At 39.9% G+C, this 12,247-nt stretch overlaps 2 protein-coding genes across 2 annotated transcripts in view; both read right to left on the bottom strand.

Moving 5' to 3' along the window:
• Positions 1-1,835: 1,835 nt before the first annotated feature.
• Positions 1,836-3,525, bottom strand: LOC306738448 (uncharacterized protein; the record flags this gene model as incomplete). Its single annotated transcript, XM_079220298.1, has 5 exons — positions 3,385-3,525; positions 2,671-2,769; positions 2,406-2,484; positions 2,220-2,292; positions 1,836-2,106 (listed from the first exon to the last, which is right to left on the bottom strand). Exons 2-5 carry the CDS (start codon positions 2,740-2,742, stop codon positions 1,836-1,838), a joined length of 495 nt encoding a protein of 164 aa, XP_079076424.1. The 5' UTR covers positions 2,743-2,769; positions 3,385-3,525.
• Positions 3,526-8,771: 5,246 nt separating this feature from the next.
• LOC306738121 (E3 ubiquitin-protein ligase SMURF2-like) overlaps positions 8,772-12,247 on the bottom strand; it is a gene marked incomplete at both ends in the record, with an annotated part of 49,528 nt that continues 46,052 nt past the window's right edge. Inside the window, 8 exons of the mRNA XM_079219949.1 lie at positions 8,772-8,871; positions 8,959-9,034; positions 9,278-9,479; positions 9,588-9,708; positions 9,883-10,020; positions 10,693-10,871; positions 11,079-11,193; positions 11,276-11,379. Of these exons, the coding sequence (XP_079076075.1) occupies positions 8,772-8,871; positions 8,959-9,034; positions 9,278-9,479; positions 9,588-9,708; positions 9,883-10,020; positions 10,693-10,871; positions 11,079-11,193; positions 11,276-11,379 (1,035 nt within the window). The remainder of the gene's footprint in view (positions 8,872-8,958; positions 9,035-9,277; positions 9,480-9,587; positions 9,709-9,882; positions 10,021-10,692; positions 10,872-11,078; positions 11,194-11,275; positions 11,380-12,247) is intronic.

Genomic DNA, 12,247 nt, shown 5'->3' with positions numbered 1-12,247 from the left:
AATAATTAACTGAACACACTCCACATGTAGCTATTGGCTAATTTAGCTAACTTCCTATCACCTCAGCTGCTATACGGGAACTTAACGACATCTTGGACCGAGTCTCCTTCTTCCATGGGTTTTAATACTTGATAAGTAGGAATGTTTTGCAATGGCTCCCTCACTGTGCAGCCTGTGTGTGCTGGTATTGTAGCAAACAACTAGTCAACATGTTCTTCCTCTTGCCAAACGAGGACCACCAATGCAAAGTTAACAAGCATGAATTCCCACTGATGTATTTTTAACTTTGATTTCGTCCCCCTCTCATATGTGCGATGTCTTCCTTTTGTGATTTAACCATGCAGGTGGATTATTTATTTTTAAGCTTTAATGTTGTTTGGTTTTTAATTAGCCTGGTGTTGTGCGATCACCAGGGGCGATGATAATCAAGTCGTTCATGACTTCTCCCTTTCCTCAGATTCATTGATTTTTATTGTCAGAACTAATCATATAGTTGTTTTTAACCAATGCAAAGGGTATCACTGTTAAAACACTGTCCACTAATATTGTATCTGATGAGCACACAAATGCCCCATCATCATCCATTAAATGTGTGGGATCATAAACTACTGGCTCACAGTTAAAGGTTAAATGATTTGCATTAGATACAGTCTACTGTTTGAGTATTTTATTCAGGTACAACTGATCAAAGTATCAAAAACGTATAAAGTTACTGAACAAATCCTGTAACGAGGCTGCTCCATCTGTAGCATGACAAAATAACATGTCTGAAATTTCAAATTCCAACAGTGAAGTTTAAATTAAATCTTAACTGTAATGAATAATCACCTGTAGTTATACCGGTACTTATTGGATGCTAGTTTCAGATTGGCTATAACTGGGCCTCAAATGATAAAAAAGGTGTTTCGATTTAGTATTTAAGTTTTACCCCTCTGATCAACATGTTATTTGTACCTGGATACCAACCTCCCATCCTGTCCTTTGCATTTACACCTAATATTAATAAGAATGATCAGATCTCAAAGTGCAGATTAGTTAAGGGAGCAGTCTGGAAAGAACGACATCGGTGAATTTACTTTCTGCAAGACTCAGCGGCTCCTGCTACTAATTGTAGTTTTTTTTTTACATTTTGGGGGACCTTTCAATTTAATAGGCAGTATTTCTTTTTCCAGAATTTACTCAACCTATACAGATAGTATTCATGCCTGGCAAAGAGCCGATCAGAATCAGCTTTGTGTACACATAAATTAAGTTTTACTCCGGTTACACGTTGCTCTCTTCGTACATGTATAAAAAAGACATTAAAGTCAGAGTAGAACACAGAAACTAAGCATTACATTTAACTAATATGATATATATTGAATAATATATATATGAACATTGAACAATTCATTTTGGATATAGTGCAAGTAGTGCAGATGGAGGTGTCTGATTTAATTGTTCATCAGTCACTGCGAGTGGAAAGGGAGGAGTGTTGAGGGGCTCCTCCTGAAGTCCACTGTCATCTCCACAGTTTTGAGCTTCTTCAGCTCCAGGTTGTTCTCACCACACCAGAGGACCAGTCGTTCAACTTCCCGTCTGTACGCAGACTCATCACCGTTTCTGACGAGGCCGATGTGTCGTCTGCGAACTTCAGGAGTTTAGCAGACGACCTCTGAGGTGCAGTCGTTGGTGTGTAGAGGGAGAAGAGCAGTGGGGAACCTCCCTCTCACTAGATTCAGATGGTTCTCTGACGCGTGTGAGATTAGTAAATAAAAATGGTCAAAACATACAGAGAAGTTGCTGTTTCAACATAATCTTGTTACAACCACTGGTGCACAGTGACAGTAGGAGAATCACTGCTGGGCAGAGTTGGTCTGTCCATGTGCTTTATCCTTTCCGTTTATCTGCAAATCATCATCTTCGTCATCATTGTCCTCATCATCATTGTCTTCGTCACCCGGCAGGTTGGTCCATTTCGATCGGCTTTCGCAGAAACAGCACGCCTGGTTGACCACAAGCTTGAGTCCTTTGACGCGTTTCCTGACGGTACATTGTCTGTTGCATTGCCGGCATGACTTGAACAGCTGAAGGATGCACTCTTCATCGACGATGACCTCTGACGAGCTGAGGGAGTCAGAAAAGAGGGTTTTGTTAACGGTATCAAATGAGGAAGTAGGTTAAATTTTCAACAACAAATACCTACATTTGGATCGTTGATATTAATAACACCAATTTACCTCCCCAAATCCACCAGGTAGCGTCCGTCTCCCACACTTAACGAGGTGATGAATCCTTCTTCTGCTTGAATATCTGGGTGCGGATCCATTTTACATATCAGTTATTACTTTACATGTTAAAAATTTGCTTGCAATCTTTAGATTATTTTGCCGGAGAAGGACCTTGCTCAAGTGAAGATGACTCACTATTTTCTGACCGGTTGCTCGTCTTCCACTCGTCTAGACTCTTTGGTTTTTGGCAAGCAGCATCTTTAATCCCCGACTCCTTTTTAAAAAAGGTGCAGCAGCACATCAGCATGACCCAAAACGTGCGACAGTTTTATTTATCTAGCACATTAAAAAAAAAAGCTAAAATGTTTTGTGTTTTTGGTGATTTTGCTTGAAAAATAATAAGCATTAATTTCCCGTGGACTGATAGTTTGTGTAGGAGATGTGTCAGAGTCACAAATACCTTTCCATTTGCAGATGACTGAACAGAAGGAGCAGCGCAAGTTTTCCGCTCATCATTTGGTGAACTCATCATGAACCGTATTAGTGATGCACACTTTCACTAAACAGACAAATTAGCACAAGGATACACATCAAATTCTACCTTCTCGTGCATGTATTTTTTGTGGGATTAACTTGTCATACTGATATTCATCATTACATTATCATTCAAAAAGACTATTTTGTCAAATTAGGACAATGGTCTTCATCAATTATAAAGAAAGTGGCAGTTGTGGAAGAAGTACTCGGGTCTTTTAATAAAATAAAAGTAGTACTAGTACACAGTGTAGAAATACTGTTACAAGAAATAGTCCTACATTAAATGTATTTTAGTAAAAGAATAACAGTGTTAACATCAAAATATACCTTGAGTACCAAATTAAAAAGGTTGGAATAGTATATACAACTCGTAACTAATGTAATGTTTCTGGAGTAAAAACTTACAATGTTTTCCCTCTGAGATGCAACGTGTACACGAGTACCATACTTGGGGAGTACTTGGCGCGCGCGCGCACACACACACACACACACACACACACACACACACACACACACACACACACACACACACACACACACACACACACACACACACACACACACACACACACACACACACACACGAAGAACCCCTCTTCACGTGAACACGAAGGTAGATAAATAAATGAATACAGACCTAAGGGTACATGTCCAGTAGCGTGGGAGCCATCTTTGAGTCCGTTTCAATTCCGCATTGTTAACACCTCGTTACGGTTATTCTCGTCTTATTGCGCCTTTTGTCACTTTCTCTTCTCGCTCGGTGGCCTCCTTCCGGTCTGACCCTCCTCCTCTTAACGGAAGAGTGAGCGACAGCTGACTTCTCGGACGCTTTAGCACCCTCTTTAGCCACCATATTTGTTCTCCACAGCGTGATGACATCACTTCCGGTGCAGAATCAGATGAGTTACAGAATGGGGCGCAACACCTGTGTGCTCGTTTCTGATTTGGCTTTAGTTCATGAAAATGTACTTTTTGTACTAAAAACATAACAATAATTAATTAATAATTCTGTTTTTCAAACATTGCTAATATTTTTTCAAAATAGTTTACTATAATTATTTTATGGCATACTACACTAATCTCTTTTACATACTTATTTTTCTTTGACATCACACACTGCGACTTTTACAAATATTACACCGTCTATTTTATACCGTCTATACTCTTGACTTCTTCTAATTTTTTTCAACATACTGCAAGTGGAATTTTTGTGGGATAATATAATAACTTATTATATCCTCACATTTGGATTGCAACCAACTGACCTTTTAAGTACAAAGTAAAAGAGTATAATCAGCAAGCCAGCACTGGACAAAGATGAATCGTACCTGTGATGCAGGCAGAGATGGACAGTATTTCTATTACTTGTATTTGAAAAACGTATTTCAATTACTTTTGAGTATTCTATCATTTGTATTTGATAGGGCTGATAAAAAATCTTTATTTTTTTGTATTTAAAATACTTTCTCCACAAATCAAAAAACTGTTCACCAGTTCAGTCTTCAGATCTTCAAGTTCATGGATTGTCTGTCAAGACAAATATTGTATCTGAGTGTGACAGATGTGAACTAGCTTGATGTATATTTTATGTCTGGGTCTGGCTACATAGTCTATTGTACATACATGTTATATTGATGATTATAATATCAAGCTAGCAATCGATGCTAATATGCTAATGACGCAAGCATGCTGTCTAGACTAGTGCATAGCAAATGTTTAGCAAGTTACCTTACCAGTCGAGTAGCTAGCTATAGGAAGAGGGAGATTGGGAGCTTGTATGTTCATGATAACCTTATCAAGAGACGTCTGACTATATATTACAAGTTATGTTGTAGCTTCTCTGTGAATGTCATAATGCCATATCAATTACTGGCAGATAATACAGTTGACAGTTAGCCAGGCTATGACAGTGGGGGCTGTTACAGGGCTGTTAAGTCCCATTCATTAAGTCCTATTAATTAAATAAATATATATATATATATTTATTAATATATATATTTATTAATAGGATAATATAAAGTCCCATTATTTTTATATATATAAAGTCCCATTAATAAAAATACATACATAATAAAGTAGTTGTATTTTAATAGCGTTGCTTAGTTACACTGACATTCTGTGACTGCTCTTGTTTGTGGGGTTCACCAGAGCTTTGTGTACATTATAGCCCAAATCTGAATGCTCTGCTATATCAAATTGTGAGAAAACGGGAAATCCAGAAAAAAGTCCCTTCAAAAAGCAACAGTCACTACAATGTTTTAAAAGAACGAAAGAAGCTAATCCATTTAAAGAACTACACTGGCAGAATACGCAGATATGTTCTGCATTATTGTTTATAATAGTCACAGGTCTGGTGAAAGTGATCCAAAGAAAAGCGGACTGGAATGGACAGAGTCCGGGGTCAAGCTGCCGTCTTCTGTTTGAAGGGACACGCAAGTCAAAATGACTCCAACAAAAAGTAACATTCTACTGTTAGCAGTTATCTAATGTGTATTTAAAAACTACAGAAATGTTATGTTTTGAGTTTTTGTGACAAGCCTACACCTACTTTACTACTATAAAATACTTCTACTCCGCTATATTCCAGAGGGGAAAAATGTGATCCTACTTTAGATGTATCTGACTGCTAACATTGAAAGTATAAAATAAGCCTATGACACTTCCTATACAATGTGTTGTAGATTCAACGATGTACTTATTTAGTCTTTTAAACTTTCAGCATAAAAAAAAGACAGTAGTAAACATGGTTCTATAAAACATAATGCTGTGAGGTCCAAACAGCATAGTTTTATTGCTCAGCTTTCTGCAAGGGTACAAGAAGTTTATTACTTTGCTTCTTTATTGTACTTATGTACAGGTGTCAGTTACACGCTCACAGAGCAGCTGATGTGAAAAACTATGAACACATACAGTATACTGTAATAATAAATACAAAAAGAGATAGGAAATCAAAAGAAATAAAACATGGTGCCGTTAAAAAAAAAAAAAGCTACGATATTTTTTTTACTGTTTTGTACTGAATTTAATAAAGTCATTCTCACACACGCGAGCACACACATATACATTTGTACTTAAACTGTGGGGAGAGAGTTGAACATTGCACAGCTTGTTCTGGTTCGTAACCAATTAAACCAGCATTAAAGTAAATCATTGTGGCCAGAACTGGCACTCAATCTATTCAGAGTCATCAGATCAATCTCTTAATTTCACATGTTTTTCAAAGCTTGAATTTATTTATTTAATTTTTTTTTTTTTTAACCACTTTTACACAACCTGCTATATTGTTGAAAAAGTCTGATCAATTTGGCTGCTTTACTGGGGAAAAGTGGGATTTCTCCTGTCTGGAAGCCCTCGACCCCCAAAACCTTTGCACTGAAGACTGAACCAGCCAGAAAACGTGGTGCCAACAAAAAGTTACAAAGAGCAGAAGTGGACCGTGTGCACTGGACGAAGATACATGTGTGCATATCAAGACCATGTGTGTATATATGTATGTGTGTTATCTACATAAAAAAAAAAATTGATCAGTCCATTAACTATTCGGTAAATAGAAGGAAGTGTCTGATTATAACTTGGAGCCCAAGTATGCAAAAAAAAAAAAAGTGTAATGCATTTCTTTTCTGCCTCCGAGTCAGGTAATTAAAAGGTAAAAATCAAATAACTCCTTTTTAACTGTACAAAGACGACCATTTTATGTTGTGTTTCTCGGTTTTGTCATGACTACAAAATAAAAAAAACTCAAGGTTTCCGAGTACCAGCTAACAAACTGTTCATGGTTACAAATAAATGCAGGCAGTATACATATATAAAAAAAGAACATTTAACAGATTTTTCCAATTCAAAAAGTTTTCAAAGAGTAATAATTATGCAAATAAATAGGCTTCATCTCTTCAGCGTCCATTCATGCAGAGAGGTTTTCTTTGGATGGAGGCTGTGTTGATGGAGCCGCTTCTCACTGCTGACTTTCTGGCTTTTGGTGACTTTTTATTTAGTTTCAACATTTTCACCGCGTAGCACCCAGGAGTTCAGCAGCACTCAACCTCCAACATTTGCAGCTCTGAGGGTTTGAGGTCACCGTCAGCATTTCAGTCCATTTCGTCGCTTTTAAAAATTCATGTTGCAACCAGACTGCTCCTGTGCAAATGAAATAACATTGTTGTCTGTGCTGTTTGGAATTCAGCAGCGACACAGACCTCCAGAGCAGCAAATATGGCCATTCGTGTCCTCCTATGAAGGTATGTGTGCGTTAATAAGTGAAAGCCATTGACCAAAAGAAAATATCACTTTAAACTGCCAACCTTTAGGCTCCAACATAGTTTAAAGACAGGCGCCCCCGAAATATAGTTTATTACAACCAGATGTACCCCTCCTCACACACTAGCCTAATGGATGTAAAACAAAAACAAAACAACTTCACCTGAGAATGCAAAGAGGCCCGTGACACCAACATGCTTGCATTTGAATAGAACAGAAAGAAAAAGAAAATCATATAGAAAATAGCTATGCATTTGTACATATATACTAAAACAATGACAGGTGTATAGATAATTTTTACTCCGTATAATTCTAATGAAGTCACATAGCAAATGAAATGGTATAATTCAATCTAACGTGAAGAAAGCACTCCTGCCATCACTGCTCAGTTTGTAAAGTGCTCTAAAGTGACGAGGGACAGAGAGAAAGATACTTCGGCCTTTTTAAACTGAGGATGGGACTGAAAATAGACGCCTGCCTTGAAAATCTTGTCCCATCTGGACTGTTGTCTCCTTTAACATATGATCTGACTGGAAGTGTGCTGGGTTATTCTGAATTGGATACAAAAAATAAAAAAATAAAGACATGCATACTTGTAACTGTCGGAGACAAATGTGAGAAAAGGAGGATCAATCCCCTCTGCCGCTTTAAATGTGGGATACTGTGCTAGTAGAGATAATGGGAAACTCATCTATAAACTGTCTACTTTCCTTGCATACGAATGTTTAAGCATGCAGAAACAAGTTTACAAGCGCTGTGGCTACACTGCAGGGATTACGGGAAAGAAAATAAGATTCACACACTCTTTTTCACCAGAGTCCGTCCCTCCTTTCTTTAAACAATCCACCAAGAGTGCAACCCCAAAAACACCACAAAACATCAGACCCACATACAAGACAGTCTGTATGAGAATGTCAATGATATGGTTTTACAGTTACAAAATGACTGCTGGTATGACAATCAGACAAATTATGATGCAATGTTGTGAAAAAAAGAGAGAGTTAGCTATCAATACATAACATTTTGGAATGAAACCCATTCAAATATCAAAGAATTACACAGAGGTAGGATGAATTTGTGGCGCTAATACAAAATAAAGCACACCAACACTGCAGCCGTGAGGATTGGAAGGTGTATTGGTTGAGGTTAAGATGGCTAATAAGGGCAAGATATGGCTACCTGCAGTGTTGAAGATTCAGTAGCACGACAAGGATCAATTCAAGCAGTTTAAATTGAAAAACAATATAGTGACTCACTGCTCTCATGCTTAGGGACAACTTTGAAAACACTTTTGGAAGATGTAAAACTTTAAGTGTATGAACTACTTCCTGATTTGATAAAATGTAAAGTGGGATGACCGGGCGTTGCCGTTTCTTTTTCTAAATGCAAAAGGAGCCATCAAAAGCAAGCTGCTCACTCGCAAACAACTCACAGCGTTTGAAAAGAAATGCAGCAGCTCTTAAATGAACCGCTATCACTCTGCTCTCCGTACTTCACACAAATTACACCAAAACAAAACCCAAACAGATAAAGGAATACTAGTTAAATGACAGGGGAGAGCTCTCTAGCAGCTGTTCAAACAGACATCGATAAGGGAAGAATGTGGAGAGCGGAGAGCGAAGAGGAAGACTGCCGGCTCTGCGTGAGCCCGTCGGTGCGCCTGCAGTGACGATAATATAGTCCATCAGAGTCCTGCACACACACACACACACACACACACACACACACACACACACACACACACACACACACACACACACACACACACACTCATTCCACTGCGAAGCCACAGGTCTCCTCGATCGCAGTCAGCAGCTTGTCGTACAGCTTGTCGTAGCTCTCGTAGGGCGGAATGTCAATCCGGTTGAAGCTGTGGAGAAAAGAAGGAGATGGTATGAATGGAGCCGTGAGACACAAAGAGGTTGTTTTTGTGCCTGCAGGTGTATGCGACACCCACCAGGTGTGGGCTTTGGGCAGGTTGTTGGCGTTTGCGTCGATCTGATGAATGGTGAAGAGTCTGGGCCCTGCAGCACCTGCAGTCAAAACAAACAGGATGCATGAGGTTGTAGTTCAGCATCAACTTACACTATTAAGTTACCCATCAGCATCTCAGCTAACAAAGTCCTGACACCTTTTTAATCGCGCCTCTGCTGCATTGGCCGCAGGCGGACCGCTTTTTCAGAGGGTTACTTATGCTGGTCAAAAAAATATGCTCCTGGAATTTTCTGTATTCCCTGATTCTTACAAATCGTCTCTGCGCATGTGAACATAAGTACCCTGTAAAGCCTTGAAGCCTTGCAGTGGGACTCTGGAGGAGCCGGTAACAAACTGCAGTAGCCGCGCCCTCCTCTCCTCGTCAAACGTCTCCACGGCTTTCCAAAACCACTTGACGATGTTGCTGTCGAGGGTGCAGTGCTTCAGGCGGGTGTTGGACTTCCAGTCAGCGATGTCGATCTTTCCCAGGCCACATACTATCAGCTGAAGGTAGAGCGGGAGATAGAAACTTCATTAAGACCACACAAGACAAGAGTACCTGAGGTAATTCTTGTATTTTGGAAGACATAATATGTTTTTTTTATCTCGTACCTCCAGTTCTTTTTCATCAAAGGATTTGAGCAGGTGTTGAGGAATAACCTCATTGAAGCCTTTCTGCAGAGCCAGAAACTGAGCCTCGATGCCGTGCAGGAAACGCCAGTTTACATACAACCTGCAGAGGGCATGAGAGAGGAGTGAGTGGGGGAAACCGTTTATTTAACACTTGAGGGACTGCAAATACAGATTCATCTCCATGACACTGAATTCCTTTTGTGTGGAAGGACAGAGAAGCCGTATAGAAACGGTGATCTCTGGCACTTGTGGGATGAAAACTGAACTTGCTTACCGGACATACTCCTTCTTGGTGTCCTCTGTGACTGGGACACTCTTGCCATTGGGCTTGAGCTCATGTTGGATGATTTCTCCATAGGCATTGTGCTCCACACAGAAAGTGTGGTCCAGAACACCAGTGATGTCATTGTCCCTGAAGCGGAGGGAGGGCAGGTTAGAGAGAGAAGCTATGTCACAATAAGAAACAGAAATTATGTCTTTTTTGGATTCGGTCCAACAAAATGTAGACACACATCAGTAATCTGCAACTCGACAAGTACAGGGTCTTTATATAATGTGTTTTATTGTGATTAGTTTTAGCTGGTCCCCTGTTGAGTCTTTACGAGTTTCTTTTATTTGCTGTAGTTCGTTTTATTTTCATTAAAAAGCAGCATTTATCATCTTTAAGCTCCACATGGTCAGGCAAAGATAATTGAACAAACAAAGCATCCTCATGTGGAAAACACTTTGTGTCAAAACATGCAGGGGAACACCAAAAACCAACAAGGACGTTTATTTCTGAGAGCAGACGTCATTAGCTTCACTGGCAGAAGAGGGCGCCACAGTCAATAGATGACAGTATGGCCAAGTGTGTGTGTGTGTGCATCATAAGTATATGTCCCTATGCTTTTTTTATTTATATATGTATGACTTTATTTCCTGTCCCCCTTATAACAGGGCACGTCTGCAAACAACCGCTTTCTGAATTAATTTACAATTAACAGTAAGACAACAGTCTTAGTTCAATATGCGTTTCCTCCAACTTTGGGTTGCCACAGAGAATTTAGAAAGAATAATGTGTTGCAGAGAATCAAAAAAGTCTCACAGGATCCAGACAAGGCTGTTGTGGAGGTCCGGGTCGACAGACTCCATATCGTCCAGCGTGATCGGTTTTCCCAACAGCTGTTTGTAGAAGGGCAGAGTGAAGCCTCCATCGATGTAGTGGCCGTGGAACACCGCCATGCCCATGATGCGACCCACGAAGTGGAAGTACGACAGGTGCTCCTGCAGATTAAAACAGGGCTATTGTTATTAATGCTAGAATTCATATCATGTTATTCTTTCTTATTATATCAGATTCAGATTATACAGCTTCAGTTTTTTCGCAATACCAGTAACCTATAGCGCATGCAAAAAAACAATCCATTTACCCAAATAAATCATTATGAAACTCAAATCATAACGATACTATAAAACAAAAATAATTCCCACCGGGTTGACGGCAGAGTCCGGGTTGATCTGTAGAGTGTAGATGTCATCTCTGGAGTACTGGAACAGGCCGTAGTAGGGGTTCAGCATCTCGTGGGACAGCAGGTATAACCATTCCCTGACACACAAAACACAGATTGACTGTGAAAAAACAAAAACGACATGTAAAACCACGTCAAAATAAACATGTGACTAATTACCTTGCTACCCCGCCATAGTCCAGACCCTCTTCTCCTCTGAATTTGATCATCAGTCTTTTCCAGAGATCCTTTGGACGCATCTTCATCACCTGCCGGTACGACTCCTACAATCCAACACATACAGCACATTTAATACAATGCAGTACACAAAACAAGAGATTTACCATTTCTCTCTGAATTTGCACTAATGTGGCTCTCCTGACTGCGTTCAGTGGGTGTGACACTCCAGTCGACCAATCATCAGCGAGACAGAGACGTGCAGCTGTGAAAGTGCGTACCCAATGACCACTGATCCCCATTGTTTCTGTTCTAAATGCTTTAACTATACCATCTGCGATTGATTTTGTCTTGTCATAAAAGACAGAGCAAACAATTGTGACTTTATTCCAGTGCAGGATCATTGCTCTATTCACGATACTCCAGTTTCAGACTCTGTACAACAGCCTGCACAAAGCATTTGATATTAGAGGTTGAAGTCAAAGAGACTCAGCGGCCACGCCACAGTAAACAGCATCCTGCTGCAGCAACAGTAATGCTGCAACAGTAACAGCACAATGGAGATTAGGCTGCACAGTCGGCTGTAAGATGCCATTAAACACATGAACGTTTTTGATAGTCTAACCTCATGTTGATGAGCACAAACCTCCACTGAATCCTTGATGGAACGCACACCGAGTGAAACATTTCATATGTGCTAATTGTATGTCAACTTGTGGCCCAGAAGAACACATGTAGAGGAGAAATTAGACGAGAACCATTTTAAGTACATGCACACATTTGCGTGAACACACTGCCAGCGGTTACCGCAGCACTGGTTCCTGCACGAAAACCCCAAGTGGCTCTGCAGGGCTGGTTTTCACACTTTCCCCTTACCCAGCTGTCACGTCGAAGGGGGATGAAGTCATATTTTTCATTGCTCAACTTGTAGTTATGAAGTTATGTCTGGCCTCAAATACTTGCCACTGCTGCCTG

Source organism: Taurulus bubalis, assembly GCF_910589615.1.
Source record: "Taurulus bubalis genome assembly, chromosome: 6".
NCBI lineage: Eukaryota > Metazoa > Chordata > Actinopteri > Perciformes > Cottidae > Taurulus > Taurulus bubalis.
The sequence above is the reverse complement of the archived record's forward strand: the minus strand, read 5'-3'. Positions and strand labels throughout refer to the sequence as shown.